Genomic DNA, 16,409 nt, shown 5'->3' on the forward strand with positions numbered 1-16,409 from the left:
TGAAAGGAGGAAAGTGAAAAACTAGGTGCCCAAGTATCTAAGTACTAGAATTTCCATAGTTTTAACACAGAAATCCTTATGTACTAAATCATAGCTACTTCAGTTTTGACTTGAATAACTGAAATGCCATCAGCTTATAAGCTGGACACCTGTAAAACCTATAATATTGCAATCAAAATCCAATCCTCTGTTGTCAAACAATTAATGAAACTTCAGAACATTTTAGATCAAACACCAAAATAAAATTCACAGCACAAGAATTAATGACATGTCGTAGAAAAATTAGAATGTACCTCAACAATGAAACATATTATCCATAGAAGAATCTGAAAGCCACAATTACAGATCATGATGACCAGAAAAGAGGATGAAGGGACAGTAAAACTTCAAATTCCAATGCTAGCAATATTATAAGTCAACTTTAACTTCAGAAATTCAAAATAAACATCTTTTGATATCTACACTATCAGACCATACAGCTTATTTTTATTTTTCATTATCCTAATGAAAATCTGCCGCACTATGCCAAATTCTTTGTAGCCAGTAAAATAAGATATATGCAAATTATACCCAAGATACTGCAGAAGTGATCAATTACATATCATATCCATCCTAACTCAGGGAAGACTGATATGGAAACTGTAATTTCAACTTCATGGGTCCAATACGGGTAGTTCCCAAACCAAAAGGATTCATTTTACCCCGTCACTCCACAGCACCTAAGAATTCAAGCAGTGAAAGAATTAAAGACTGACCGTAGATAGACTAAAACCCAGCATTTGGGAACTTGCTAAAATTTGGAAAGACCCTCAATCTGGGTTAATTCAAGCCTTAAGGCAATCTTCCTTGCATAAAAATGAAACGAATTATGACTCTTTTTTTTTCTTCTTTTCTTTTTCTATATACAGACTAAGACAAATTCTAGTCATGACACCTATTATCTCCAAATAGATGAACTGAGAGTAACAGAAATAATTTTTGAAGCAATACATCTTATAAGAAAATTAACAACTCTACAAAAACTCTTTTCTAATTATGTAAAAGAAAAGGGTTATCGAACAAACTGTCCATGACCTCCAATTAGTAAACTGTGTAGGAAATTCTGCAAAAGAACAATATCTCGGCCTAACATCTCAAGATTTGCCATATTTCTCAACATATCCCTGCAAATGAAAGAAGTAGCAGTCAGATTCCAGGAACAATTTCACATTCAAAACCCAATACCTGCGTCCTCACATTATCACTAAAATGACAAAACAAAAAGCTAACCTCAACAAGCTTTGAGATTTTTGGACGGCACGAAGACAGGTATTGCAGAACTGTTTCTACGGTAGGTGGGATTTGTTGGGGCTGAAAAGCACTGAGAACCTTCTCTACTGCTTTCTTAACTATCTTGTTATGTGCATCTTTGCTGAGACAACCTTCACGCCATTTTGGTTTTAACAATTCTTTTACTAACTCTACAAGAGCCGCACGGAAATGCCTCAGAGCTTTTGATTCTTGCTGTACATCCCCATCTGTCACATGTTCACCATCCACTTCATTGTTTTCTCTAAATCTATCTACTGTTATGTCTTTTTTGTGTCTAGAACTGTCACTCTGAGGTCTAGAATCACCATATGAACTGGTTTTATGTGGTTTTGTACTACCTTTGAGATGAGAGGGTCCCGAGAGATTTTCTTCTATAGCCATGGTTCCATTTTGGCAGACAACAGAAGCCCCCACTGTCTCTGCTTCAGTTACAGGCGAATTATGTTCACGTGTATAGCAGCTATTATCTAATACCTTTTCATGACATGTATTATGTGAAGACATAGAGTTTGTATCACCATCACAAACTGGACGCATAGTCCCACTAACAGATTCACCAAGTATTTGATGATGCAACTTGTTCCCAATGGCAGCCTCTTCAGAATAGAAAGAAGCCTCAAAGGAGATGTTTGCTAACTTAGGTAAATCAATGCTGTCACGAAGAGGGTCATACTGGCTCCCTGAAGATGATAGAAATGCAGGAGGAAGAATAAAAGATGGCTGGAAGGGTACAGATGGCTCCCAATCATTTGAAGAAATTTTTGTTTTAAGTTTATCAGAGCGCAATGACACACTGGTAGAAGGCAACTTCTTCAATTCAGAACTAGAGAAGGGAGAAGAGCTTTTCAGTAAGGGAGATGATCTAGTAGAATAATGGTAATCTCTATTTCGGTCTAAAAGCTTTTGAGTACCATGAGGACTTGCATCTAAACAGGAATAACTAGAAGGCAATGAAAATCCAGTCCAAGATGAAATACGGCTAGCTGGAAATGAGCCATTAGTTAAAAGATTACTTGAGTTTGAATTCAAGGAAAGGCTCACAAGTGGGGAATTATGATCACTGTGCATACGCTGGCTCCAAATTCCAGCTGGTTCGTCCATACAACTCGACTGAGAAGTGGGATTCCCTCTAGAGTACTTGCCTGATGACGCAGTAGATCCATTAGAAAAAAATCCAGGTTCAGGATGCAAACCACTCATGAATCTAGAATTATCTTTATGAATTGGTGAGTTGTTATAACCATCAACGGGCCAGTTACGTGCATGACCATCCCTTCCTACATCTTTAAACGAGGAGAGAAAGACTTGATCATCTTTGGATGAATGCAATTTATGTGCATCAGTGGACTCACCCATATTTGATTCCTCTCCTGGAACTGCTGGAAACTTATGGTTTTCAAGAGACTGGTGCCGTCTCTGAATTCCTTTGTGTTCCGAAAATCGGATCTTTTCAGAAGAGAGATGTGAAGAAGCCAGAGGGTCAGGAAAACCAGGTGACCTTGATCTCTCAGTTATGTCTCTTAGACCTGTCACAGTAGAAGGTTGTTAATAAGAACATCACAGGAGAGTACTTTCTTGACATTCAAACCCAAGAAGATACATTATACCTTCATCAGGCTGGACTTCTCTAGTACAATTTGCAGCAGCAACATCTCCTTGTGGATGAGTACTATTCAGATTGTCTTTTATATGGACAAACTTACATGAAGTACCTCTAATGCACCAACCTTTAGCAAAGAAGTCACAGATAATAGCTGGGCGTTTGTTTCGATCACTAGTCTCAGCAACAGGAGACATAATTCTGGTCACTTTCTCAGAAGCAGCTGATCTGAAAAACTTGACGGTTAGCGGGATTTGTACAAGTTTGGTTGGAAAAAGTTAATATTTAGCTACCAGAACAGATAGTAGCCAACACTTTGGCTCTGTGACAAGTAAATTTTGAAAGTGCACTTGCTTTGGCTCTATAAAAATAAAATTTTAAAAGTATATAGGTCCAGCATATCACCTCACCTTGAATCCATTTGCTTTCTATCATTCCTCGGATGTATGTCCCCTTGTTTCATCACATCCTCTGGATTCATAACACTCTTAACCTCCTTACCTAAGTGATCCCTCATCAGGATGGCATCAGCCATCTCTTCCCCAGCGACACCAGATGAGTTGGAGGCTTTAGCATCCATAACCACACTATGACGCAAATAAGCTTTTCCATCATCATGTGATTCATTTGAGTGTATACCATCAAGTCCCTCGGGCTTATAATCTTGTCTAACATCTACACAAAACAAAATAAAATCAAGTATTGCCGCCTTGACAGAGAGAAAGAAGGCTGATAGATATTCATAACAATCAAGTAAATCAAGTTGGCCTTGAGCTAAATTTGGGCAATGGTTTCAACGAGATTGGACCAATTCATCATTCCAGATTAGAGAGATAGGGTTTAACCAAATTACCGGTTGAAACTGGAAGGCTCAAAGTGAAATGCGCAAGACAAAACCTTACTTTACCAATTTTCACAAGTATTGGCGGCTCTTTCCAAACTCCTCAGAACAGTGGCCCGCATATCAGAGTTCCAAGTTTATAACAATTCTTCATAATCAAATTACATTACTTTATCTCACCTAAAGAATTTCCAATTGCTCTGAAAGCACTACATTAGCACGAATTGCTCCAATCAAGCCACAATGAACAGTATGAATCTAAATGCAAACCTAAAATTGAAGTGGAAACAGAGCAAACGTATGCATATGAGCAACAGCACCGAAATCCAAACAATTAAAGATGAAACAAAAAGAGTTTGGAAAACAAGTAGGTTAATCAAAGAGGTAAATAACCGTTATGATGATCACGAGCTTGAACCGGTGAATCAGAAATATCCATATCCACTTCAATCCTTTCTTCTTCCATTATCTCTTCCTGTTCTCCCTCCACCTCTTCTTCTTCTTCTTCTTCTTCCTCCTCCTCCTCCTCCTCTTCCCCTTCTTCTTCTTCTTCTTCTTCTTCTACTATTTCGGGGTCTTCTTCGTCGTCGTCATCTTCTTCTTCTTCTTCTTCTATTTCTGGGTCTTCTTCTTCTTCTTCTTCAATATCGGCGGAGTCGGAGACTTCGCCGGGGAGCGGAGATTGGTCATCGCGAGGCATTCTGGGTGCGGCTTCTTAGGTTGGTACGGTACGCCTTCCTTGAGCTTCGTTGTGGGGACGCTAAGACTGAGCTTGCTTCACTGATCTCCGTTGGCCAGGCAAATGTGGGATACGTGTAGTGCTGTGATTATTCCCGGGTACATAATGATCGCTGCAGTGTGATACATATAATTCAAAAATATATATATATATATATATGTTAAATATAGTTTAAAATTTTATATTAAAAACAATCACACATGTACATATTGATCTCCATTGAAATAACGTCCGACTCAAATATTAATCATTAGGAGTTTTGCATGACTCCGAATAATTGTCGAGTCGGACCATGAAAATTAACCTTAACTCAAATTCGTGCTAATGAATCACAACAGTTCTCAAGTAATGCTCAGATGTCACCAATAACTTATTTTCCAAGATTACAATGTCATCACCTCTTATTTTTCCATTGTAAATACACCAGAAATAAGGGTGGGCAAAAAATCATAAAATCAGTTTTTGTTTTTGTTTTTTTTTTTGAGAGGCACATACAATGTATTTTAGTCTTATAATTTGGTCTTTATTGTTCCTGAAAAAAAAAAAAAAAGTCTTTATTGTGGACCAGGCCTTTCAACGTCGGACAATCTTTAACTCCACTTGCCCAAAATGATTTCCTAAACAAGACCCCATACTAATACTAGGAGGAGGGGCAGGACAGTAGTAAGACCCAACTCAGCCTCGGAGCCCAATCAGCTGTATTTCTCTTCGCATAAATGAGATTTATTTTGCAGTCCATAATATGCCCCGTATATCAAGGGCGGAGTTAGGATTTCAAAATTTATTGAGTTGGATTTATACATACGTTATGTGATTCAGTGCGTTCTGTCCGTGCAGCACAATAACTTGCAAGCACACTGTGTTGCACGAACAAACATACAAATTAGGAGAATGAAAATGAGTCTACGTGCATATATAGTATACAAAAGAATTATCATAATTGAAGCAGTATGAATGCTCAAAGGTCCTACCTAACTACAAAATGATATGAAGTCGTCCCCAGAAAATGAAATTTCATTCTGGCATGTTAATGAACTTTGAACTGGTCCATGATCAATGGAGACAACAAGACGTCTCTATCTCAACAGTTTAAGGATGACCTACAAAGTGTCCATGCTTTAATGAAATTTTATAATCTACCAGCACTAATAATGCCGCCATTCATATTTTATTTAGAGCATTATGTAACTTAAAATAAAAAATGAAGTGGCACATAGGCTTGCAAAGTTGGCATTGCATATTAGCTCACATCGATTAACCTCTTGATTTTCTCACTCATATACTTTTTAAAAATCGTAATTTTTAATGTTTTATTTCCATGCCAAGAAAAATAGGAGTGATTAGTACTCTATCACAGGTAGAGAGCTCCATCAAAATTGAATCACTTTGCAAGAAGAGAGTAAGATACTTGACTCGAACGATACTCGAGCCCTTATGTGTAGAGACTCGTCTAGTCCTCTTCACCTTTGTTTGTAAATAAAATGGGAACTTGAGTTGAATTCTGGTGGTGATTAGTTGGCCTACTGCCTTAATCACAAAAGCGTCTCCGAAGATTGCGCACCAAGTCATGCTTAAAGGAGTCAAAGTTCAGAACTAGGGGTCCTCGCGGACCATACCTCAACCTCAACGGTCCGATCCATTCAACCTTACACATCCAGAACCCAATATTCTTTAAGTAGAAATTCGAATAAATTTGTTTACCAAAATATAAATCCCATCCATATAAGCAAAAGTCACCAAAATTGAATAAAACTTGCATATAAAAACCAACTGTCCTCGTCTCGTATTGTTAAGATCAGAGGCCCAACAAGTCCTAAATTGATGGACAAGATTAATTATAATTCCTAATCTGGATTGCCAATTTGATAATTGCACTTTGGCAACAAAAAAATAATAAATAAAAAAGTCCACCCCGTGAACTCTCCCCACCTTTCGCTCACGTTAGCGTTGTCACGTGCTTTGTCGTCTACACGAGAGTGTGGCGTGCGGTGTGGGCTCCAACCCAACCATCGAACCATGAAGAATCTGTGGGGACTAGACCTAACTATCCATCTGCACCGTTCATTAATGAAAGCAAAGGAGATCATTAAAATCTGGGCAGGACATTAATATCTCCTCTTTTCACGAGTCAACAAAATCAAGAAAAAAAAAAAGGAAATTAGATACCAACTCCAACTGTAATTCAGCACTAGTGACTAGTTGCATACACGTCCAATCCAATTTTACTCTCTCTCGCTTTCTCTGTCTTTCTCTCTCCTTCTGTGTGGAAATTGGAAAGCAAATACAGAACATATGAGAATGAGATTTTGTATAGTGGAGAAAGAAAAGGCGAACGGCACATGCGCGTAGCGTGTTTCACAGCTAAAACAATGCTTAGGTTTATTCTTCGTCTTCTTCTTCTGCCATGGCTTCTTCTCCTGCTCAGCTCAGTCTTCTCTTTGGCTTCGGCTAAACCTGGTGAGTGCTCACTAGCATCTTTTACTTATTCGCTTCAGTTCGATTACATTGCCGTTTCTTGATTCCCTGTATATCTTGATTCTTGAGTTCTTAACAATTCGGAGTCAAATTCAGTGGCATTGGAGTGAATTTAGCCACTGAATTTTGAGAGAGAACAATGAGTTTAAAGTGTAGTGGTGCTAATTCATCGTTTTTGGTTTTTGGTGTAAATTTTAGCGTTTGCTTTGGTGGAGATCTTGTTCTTATGCTCGATTATGTTTGGCATTGATGATTCAAAGAATGGAAATGAATCAGAGAGTAAAAATGGAAATAAGTAGTACTTTTTTACTCTTTCTGGAAAAAAAAAAATTGTTTGTTTGATGTTGAAGGAAAGTTAATGAGTTTGAATTCCTTTTGGAAAAGGAAATGAATCTGCGTTTCAGTTGTGCCAATTGCAAACACAGAATGGCATAAAACAAGGCTTAAAGTAGGTTATGTTTCTTATGTATGATGATAACCAATTTTACCAAGTTATAGAGAAAGCAGGGGCATTGGCGTATTCATGGCGGATGGTGCATTATGCTCTGTGGCCTCTCAACATTTTAGATGAATTTTCTATTTTTGTGTTTTTTTGTTTTTTTGTTTTTAATTGACTAAGGTGGTTACAGTACAATTACAGAATCTAGAAAATTATACATAAAAAAGAAAAACACTATAGTAATAGGATTTTCATGAAAGTAGCATTTTTGTATAAGTTGCTGCTTTCACATCAGTGCTTATAAAATGAATACTCAAATTTAAGAGAAAATTAATTCTCTAGTAGTTGTTGTTTAGTGAAGTTGGTATTACTATTCACACACCATCATGCAGACAACACATGCTTATAAGATTAGAGAATATTACTCAGTTCTTTATTTTATCTTCCTTTGCTTATTCCGGTTAAAATTTTGGTTTTAACTTGTGTGTTATGCTTTTGAGAACAGCACCATTTGCTATGCGCATAAGCTGTGGAGCTCGTCAGAATGTGCATACAAAGCCAACCAATACACTGTGGTTTAAGGATTTTGCATATACAGGAGGCATACCTTTTAATGCAACACACCCAAGTTATATCAGTCCTCCACTTCAGTCACTTCGGTATTTTCCCCTGTCTGAAGGCCCTGAAAATTGTTACATCATCAATAGAGTTCCCCGGGGACGCTACTCAGTAAGGATCTTTTTTGGATTGCTTGCACAACAGAACTATGACAGTGAACCTTTATTTGATATTTCTGTCGAAGGCACTCAGGTTACTTCATTAAAATCTGGTTGGAGTAGCCACGACGATGAAACATTTGCTGAAGCACTAGTGTTTCTTAAAGATAGCTCTGTGTCTATCTGCTTCCATAGCACTGGTCATGGGGATCCAGCAATTCTTTCCCTTGAAATTCTCCAAGTTGATGATAAAGCATACCAACTTAGCCAGCAATCAGGTCAAGGAATAATCCTTAGAACAGTAACAAGATTGAGCTGTGGTACTGGGAAGCCAAAGTTTGACGTAGATTATGGCGGGGATCATTGGGGTGGGGACAGATTTTGGAATTACAAAAAGACCTTTGGTCAGAGTACTGATACAGCCCGATCTACTGAAGCCAGCATTAAGCAGGCTTCAAATCCACCAAACTTTTATCCAGCAGCTCTTTATAAAAATGCAATTGTTGGTACTGCTAGTCAGCTCGATTTAGAATATACAATGGATGTGGATCCCAATAGAAACTACTCAATTTGGTTACACTTTGCTGAGATTGATTCTGCAGTCACTGGTGTAGGGCAAAGGGTATTTGATATCCTGATAAATGGTGACACTGCATTTCAAGATGTGGATGTTATCAAAATGAGTGGGGACCGTTATGCTGCTCTTGTACTTAACAAAACTGTCGCTGTAAGCGGGAGGACTTTAACAATAACCTTGCACCCCAAAGGAGGTGATCATGCCATAATCAATGCCATTGAGATATTTGAGGTTATAATGGCCGAGTCAAAAACTGTACCAGAAGAAGGTTCATATGCACCTCCTCTTTGTTTGTTTTTATATATCCAAGTTTTATGCAACCCTCACTAACACCTAGCAATATGTACGTACTGTACACATACGCATTTCATTAAACAATAGTTAGACATGTAGAATTGCAGTCTTACGAATGTACTCTTCGATCTTGTCACATATCACTTAATATCTTCTTCACTTTACAATTGCTTTGAAAACATTCTTAACTTGTGTTACCTATTGGAGATTGTTTTTATTGCGTCTTATTTTCCATCAAAAGCTATTGTATGTCTATAGTGGTAGTCAAACGCTACGGAAACCGTTGTTACTAATTCATCACCCTTTTCTCTTTCCACACCCAAAAAAAAAACAGTTCAGGCGTTACAGACATTAAAGAAAACATTGGGGCTTCCTGTTCGGTTGGGGTGGAATGGTGATCCATGTGTTCCTCAACAACATCCATGGAGTGGAGCAGATTGCCAATTTGATAGAACTAGCAGCAAATGGGTCATTGACGGACTGTAATTTCTTGAGCCTTCACCTCATTTTTTATTATTTCCTTTTCCTTTTCCTTTTCAACCTTATTTCTAATTTGTCTTTCCAATTTATGTGTTCTTTATACTGCTCATGTGCTTCAATTGGCTACCCTCTTCATTTTCTCACTGCAAGAATTTCACTCTTGAATACATAAAGAACTTAGTTTTCTGTTTTTGTTCAGAAAACACTTTGATGAAGGTATTAAAATAATAATGTAAGTTTGAATAGTGTGCCTTGAGACAACTTTAGGACATGGACAGCTGGTATACCAGTTGAGATATTTCGTTAATTTTTTGTGATTCATTTATAAGGAAGTCGTAATGTTTAAAGTTTTCTTTTGAATTGGAAGTACACAACAGAAGGTGTCAAAACAAGCGACTTAACCCACCAAGCATCAAATTTATCTTTCTTTCTTTGGTGTGAATGATCAGCTTTCTTTTGGAAGTGGACGAGAAAAAGTAGGAAAGCTTTAGTTGCAATATCAAATACTTATTTGCTTATTTGACAGGGAAAGTATTCGCCCAACTATGGCATCATGTCCACATTTTCCACCGTATACTGACATTGTCTGGCTCCTTCATTATTTAGCCTTCATCTGTACCCCAAATTTGAGTCCTGAATTTCTGATGGCCTCTTGCCAGCTCAGTTACTCTTTGATTCTATAGAGATGAGCTATTGCTGTAGAGGAGTTCTTTTGAGGCTGTCGAATACAAATAGCAATTTTTTTAGAAGACCTTCTGCTTCTAGTCTTGGAAGTGAATATCAATTGATACCTGACCAAGGGTTAGTCTTCACAAAATGTAGTCCTAATATGCCCGAGCCACTTGAATTGCTTCCATTTTGGCATAATAGTTGGTCTTGTTTCTTTTTCCCTGAGTTTTATTCATCTCACTGAATCTGAATTCTAGCACCTTTTATGTTCCAGCTTTATTTCCTACTACATAAAGTCCAGCTGTTATTCTGTGCATGGTTGAGTGATTTGCATTTCAGATTACCTTCCAGCGTAGTCTTGAGAATTACTCTTATGATGTCTAAAGAAGGCCCCTCGGCATTTGTGTGTTCCATTGTAATATGAACATTTTTGGCAATTAATGTTTACCTCTGCATGCACAGGGGTCTTGACAATCAAGGTCTGAAGGGATTTTTGCCAGATGGCATATCAAAATTACATCATCTTCAGAGCCTGTGAGTTTCTTTCTAAGATGTGGTAGCTTCTATTTGTCATGTTAACTTAATTCAATATATATATATACCTGATGCCAGACTTCAATGAAATAACAGCTCGGCATTGCTTTTGTTTATTTATTTATAAAATGCAACATCTAGCTAGTCAAATGTTTTACAGCCGTTTCAACCCATGTTTGTTTACCTTGTGGATTTACAGAAATTTGAGCGGAAATAACATTCATGGAACAATTCCATCCTCCCTTGGAACAATAACAAGCTTAGAAGTACTGTAAGTGCACAGCTTATATTCTCTTTTCATAAAGTGTTGATGATGTTTTATTATTTTGTTTTTTCTGGACGGCATATCCAATGAACTCGATTATTGTTGTGATTTGCATGTTCAATTCCATTTCGTGAAAGTTTCCTCGAGTTTTATTTTTTGTTTTTGAATCAACGTAATCATTGAAGAATACACATGCTCCTTCCTTGGCAGGGACCTCTCCTTAAATTCCTTCAATGGATCAATTCCTGAATCCCTCGGACAGTTGACATCATTACAAAGACTGTAAGATATATCATCACGCATCTTATAAACCTATGGAATTAAAATGTAATAGAAGGAAGACTCTAACCTAAGTTGTCATTGTGCAGTAATCTCAATAGCAATTCTCTGTCCGGAAGGGTCCCAGCTGCTCTAGGAGGAAGGCTTTTACACAGAGCTAGCTTCAAGTATGATTTAGTCAGTAATAATCTGTACATATTGTTGGCTTTTATGCACGACAACATAAATAGAAATATATCGATACGAATTCTGAACTCCATATCTGGCTTGCATGCAGCTTCACTGACAATCATGGTCTTTGTGGTATACCTGGACTGCCTACATGCGGGCCACACCTTACTGCTGCGGCAAAGATTGGAATTGCATTTGGTGCGTTGTTGTTGTTCCTACTTCTTGTCATCTGTTCAATATGCTGTTGGAAAAGGCGGCAGAATATCCTCCGAACTCAGCAACTTGCCGGTAAGGATATATGAAATGGAATGCAACTGCATACAATGGTGCTGATAATAAAAAAGACTGAAAATCAGCCATATTAGCATAAGTAGACAGTATGAATGCAAACTATGATCTACCTTTATTTGTGCAGCAAGAGAAGCTCCATATGCAAAGGCAAGGACCCATTTATCACAAAACATTCAGATGAGCCGGCAGCATAATCATCATGCCCAATCTCGAACGGCAGCTGAGACTGGGCCCATCTTGCTTTCATGATCAGACAACTTTCAGCCCAAAGCCCAATATAGGTGGAAGTTTGATCCAAAGCACTTGGTCTCTTGGCAATACTGCTTGCATTGGCCCTCTCACTTACACAAGATCACATCCCTCATTGGGTGCCCGTATATGCTACAGAGAAAGAAAGAAGGGGAAAAAAAAACACTGTACATTGCTCCAATTCTTTCCTCTTCTTTTCAAATTTGGCGAAGTTTTGTAACACCTAAAGGAAGTGATGCATGTAGAAATCAAAATGTTCCCATCCCATCCTTCCACAACTTTGAACATATGGAGTGTAGAATACTAATTAAAACTAGTCTGTATGAGAAGTATTTTAAGAAATTATTTGAAATTTGATTTAGAAAACATAGAAGGGGCATGATGAGTTGGAGGGAAAATTTCAGACATGCCCCATTCAGATTCTGACGATCGATGTGTACAAATCATAAAGACCCAAATTATGATTTTGTACTACATAAGCGCTCCCATACTAAAGTGAAAGAGAGCATTTATATGAGAAAAAGTTACACAGTCCAAATCTAAGGGTAAATGCCAAGGGAGCCTAAAAGTGGAATTTACATTAACAGCTTGTTCCTGCTAATGGTAAGGAAAGATACTCCAGTAAAATTGCAAAGCTGGAAAACTGAGAGCTTGGTCAAAAAGCACAATCCCCTAACACTACATACGTGTCACAAGGACACAATTCAGAGATCCAATTTGATAAAATTGAATAAAATAAGATAGTTGTCAGGCTCTCGTGAGTCTGCTTACGGCAGGATGAGGATCACCGTACGATTATTTCCATCATAGTGGTCAGTGGTCAGTGGTCACACCCACACCCAAACCCAAACCCCAGTCAAACACGGCATTGACGCCAAAGGTATTCAGACGCAGCAGCAGCAGCAGCAGCCCATCTTACCCAAACCCGACCCAACCCAATTCAACTTAACTCGCCCCTTGTCTCCTGCAACTCGGACACCGCCTCTCTGTTCGCCACGTGGACTCCCTCCTCACTACCAAACAATCTCCTTTCAATCCAACTCACTACCCGATACGCCACCCCTGCCCCCACTTCCTTAATTTTATTTTCTTAAATTAAGTTTCAAAAATAGAAAAAATAAAATAAAAAACGAATTAAGTGGCAGGCGCCGCTGAGCCTGACCACAGCGCCGTACAAAATGGGTAGGGCTTACATCACCCTTTGCGCAGAGACCACTACACCCCACACACAAACCCACACGTCTACTCAGGCGGCGGCTCTTTTCTTTTTCCCCACTGGGCCCCACCACACCCTCCTCACGTGCACCTTCCTCCCTCTTCGTCCCTACGACCGTCCGATCACACCTGAGGCCAACTCTCTGATCCTCATCTCAATCCAACGGCGCCAAATAATTTACACGTAAATAAAACCCATAATCAGATCAATATATAAGTAAATAGAGAGAGCCGTGCCGTCCAGCCGACGATTACGGGTGTCTGAGTGGGACCCTTTCACTTTCCACACCCAATACATCTCTCCATTTCTTCAGTCTCTCTCTTTCTCCCTTTCTCTCTTTCTCTCTCACTCACTCAAACCTTTTTTTTTGTTCTCTCTCTCTCTCTCTGTCTTTTCATGGCGACTGCTTCTTCATCTCGCGAGGGCCACTACAGAGGCGTAAGGAAGAGGCCGTGGGGCCGATACGCCGCCGAAATCCGAGACCCTTGGAAGAAGACCAGGGTTTGGTTGGGTACATTCGACACACCCGAAGAAGCTGCTCTCGCTTATGACGGCGCAGCCAGATCACTCCGCGGCGCCAAGGCCAAGACCAACTTCCCGGCGCCCGTTCCCGGCGGTCTCTCTCTGGACCTCAACATGCCCTCCGCCGCCCACTGGGCGTCTCACTCCGGCCGCTTGGTCGAGTTCCTCCACACAGGCGTCTTGAACGACATGAGCTGCGGCGATGCAACACCCGATACGACGTCGTTGGTGAGCAAGAGGGAACAACCTCAACCTCCTGTTGGTGTTGTAGGAAATGTTGGCGGCGTCGCAGGTGGTACGGTCACAGAGGGTTCGAGTACGGCGTCGTATTTAGGGCTTGTACGACGTGGCCTGCCTATTGACCTCAATGAGCCCCCACCCTTGTGGCTGTGAAAAAAAAAACGTAGTACTCATCTGACGGCGTCGTTTTGGGTTTTCCTCTCATCTCATGTCATGATCCCTCCATATTTTTCTTTTTGTTTTTAGTATTTCGCCATTATCTAAAGAAAAAATCTTCACTTCCGTTTTCGGACGTTTGAAGGTTTGAGAATTTGAGGGAGGGAAAAAGAAAACAATGTTATTATTGAAAGTAAAAATATTAGAGAGAGGCTTTCTTCCTGTATATAAATTTATGTGCTTTTTTATTAATGAGACTCTTTCCATTTCGATAAAGTTTGAAGCTTTTCATTCATTTCAAAGTGGGGAAAGGAAGCTCTGCAGCAAACCCAGCGTGCGTGCGTGCGTGCGGTGTGTGTTTTGATCATCTGTTTCCGATCATTTCAGCATCCCATAAATTTGAACAACTTGACCCACTCTCAGCCCATGGCGCGTGTCAATTCAGAGTGTCCCTGTCTTCCCCGACATGGAGATATGCAGTGTCCTTCATCTTAATTAAACCAGTTTAATATTCTTTAATTATTCATCTTACCTCGTGAATTAAACCCTTACCCCTCTGTTTTTTTTTTCTAACAATAACCAAGCGTATAATTAGCTGTTAATTTGATTTTAATATAATTGTTTTAGGTGCTAGGTCTATTTCACAAAATTTGGATTTTCGGATAAGCAAAAAGTTGCTTTCTTGGTGGGGGACGTAGCTTTTCCTTGTTATAGAAAAGCAAATTAGGAAGGTAAAAAAAATGGCCGCGTTGTTCATGTGTGTTGATGTTGTTGCTTTGCTTGCTGCCGGCTTTGGGTCCCTGTCTCTTTTTTTTTCTTTTTTTTTTAATTTTAAAATTATCCATCCTGTGGGAATCTGCTGTCCATTTCTCTCTCTTTCAAGCCAACCAATATTTGAAAACTACATGTTTATTTATTTATATACAAAACCTTGATTAGAATATTAAAATTATCATGCAATCAATTTCAAGCCTAGTGAGTGACAACCTTTGCCCGTTTGTTCTTTTCCTCAGATGATTCTTCACCAGCCGGGAAAGACACATTTATAACATGCCACCCCCACCACCTAGTGATTTTGATGGGTGGTGGCTATTTCATTTGAATTTTGTTGTAACACACAATTGTACATGCGGTGATGATCTATTAGTTATTGGATTTTATTACACGGTGTATGTTTCGATGATAATGAACTGTCTACAATTTAATCACGTAAACATTTTGTTTATACGCATAATATATTCAAATTTCAAATAAACGTATTCCAAAACTTATAATAGGTTAGTAATTTCATTCTGGTCTGAGTAATTTGTGCAGCATCAGCATCAGCTGGCATTAATTATGAAGGTAAACAGAAGATTGCAATCTAGTTAAAAGGCAACCCAATCCATTTTCTGTCTGCCTCTATTGGTTGTCGTAAGAATTCTATAATTGCATTCTTAATTTTAGAATTTTATAATGCAATAAATAATATGGGCACAAAGAAAATGAGAAAGATGGTTTGGATTTGATTTGAGTGATGAAAGTAGATGAGAAAAATCTCTTGGTCAATATTTTACTTTGCTTTTTTTTTTTTTTAATCTTTTCTTTTCCAAAGTCCCTTTTAGGCTTTTAGGACGGCGGCTTTGGTCGCTAAATATATACATATATCATATCATGTAGGCTAATAGGTACCAGCCCATAGTGTGTTGTGTTCCTCAGGTCGCATTCAAAATGTAATGTCATTTTCATGTGTAGCACAAGAAAACTCTTTTGCCTTTCATTTGGTATTGAATTTAATTTGAATTTACCACTTCATTCCATACACTACTATTGTCCTAGACTAGTCCTACCCTACAGCATTAATGAGTGGATGTGGATATATATTCTTCATCCACAGTACAAGTTTGAATTTTAGATATGTGATAAGAACGTTATTATCATCTTGTCACGAGTATAGTACAATTTAATCGTTATTATTGAAATTAAAATTCATAACGCATCAAAGACTAAAAATGTACGCGTGATCAACTGACACAACTTGAGTTGATGTGAGGAATGTTATGAGAGAATATGAGATTTTATTTAATAATAAATGCATAGGTTATCAATATTAGTAGTGGATAAAAGGTGTTTATATACATACGGAATATGTGTATAGACGCAAAGAATAAGACAGCGAAAAAAAGAAAGGGAAAAAGAAGAACAATGACACGCAAATTGAGAGAGAGAGAGAGGTGCGTGTAGGTGGTGCAGTGCAGTGAGCAGCAGACGAGACGACCTCTTTAGTCTTTACTTTAGACTTTACATACTCAGAGATTCACCTAATTTCAACGTCACCACCATCAGCATGCATCAGCGCTGCTGCT

General features: G+C 38.7%; 3 protein-coding genes across 6 annotated transcripts; 2 read left to right on the forward strand and 1 right to left on the reverse strand.

Moving 5' to 3' along the window:
• Window positions 291-4,617, reverse strand: LOC18781074 (protein FRIGIDA-ESSENTIAL 1). Of its 4 annotated transcripts, none has more exons than XM_020561978.1 (6): window positions 4,146-4,617; window positions 3,322-3,586; window positions 2,919-3,139; window positions 2,664-2,837; window positions 1,270-2,453; window positions 291-1,163 (listed from the first exon to the last, which is right to left on the reverse strand). In XM_020561978.1, exons 1-6 carry the CDS (start codon window positions 4,450-4,452, stop codon window positions 1,134-1,136), a joined length of 2,181 nt encoding a protein of 726 aa, XP_020417567.1. In that variant the 5' UTR covers window positions 4,453-4,617; the 3' UTR covers window positions 291-1,133. The 4 variants fall into 4 exon arrangements, with proteins under 4 accessions (XP_020417567.1, XP_020417569.1, XP_007211370.2 ...); XM_020561980.1 differs by adding an exon at window positions 3,933-4,022 and having other exon boundaries at window positions 1,270-2,837; window positions 4,146-4,236; XM_007211308.2 differs by having other exon boundaries at window positions 1,270-2,837.
• LOC18778174 (putative leucine-rich repeat receptor-like serine/threonine-protein kinase At2g14440) lies at window positions 6,200-12,296 on the forward strand. Its single transcript, XM_007211322.2, has 9 exons — window positions 6,200-6,948; window positions 7,911-8,966; window positions 9,327-9,474; window positions 10,604-10,675; window positions 10,875-10,946; window positions 11,151-11,222; window positions 11,309-11,386; window positions 11,497-11,678; window positions 11,806-12,296. The coding sequence occupies exons 1-9, from the start codon at window positions 6,831-6,833 to the stop codon at window positions 11,928-11,930; spliced, it is 1,923 nt and encodes a 640-aa protein (XP_007211384.2). The 5' UTR covers window positions 6,200-6,830; the 3' UTR covers window positions 11,931-12,296.
• On the forward strand, window positions 13,363-14,687 carry LOC18778187 (ethylene-responsive transcription factor 12). The gene has a single exon (XM_007212097.2). The coding sequence runs from the start codon at window positions 13,543-13,545 to the stop codon at window positions 14,059-14,061; it is 519 nt and encodes a 172-aa protein (XP_007212159.1). The 5' UTR covers window positions 13,363-13,542; the 3' UTR covers window positions 14,062-14,687.

The sequence above is a fragment of the Prunus persica genome, chromosome G4 (genome assembly GCF_000346465.2).
Source record: "Prunus persica cultivar Lovell chromosome G4, Prunus_persica_NCBIv2, whole genome shotgun sequence".
Taxonomy (NCBI): Eukaryota; Viridiplantae; Streptophyta; class Magnoliopsida; order Rosales; family Rosaceae; genus Prunus; species Prunus persica.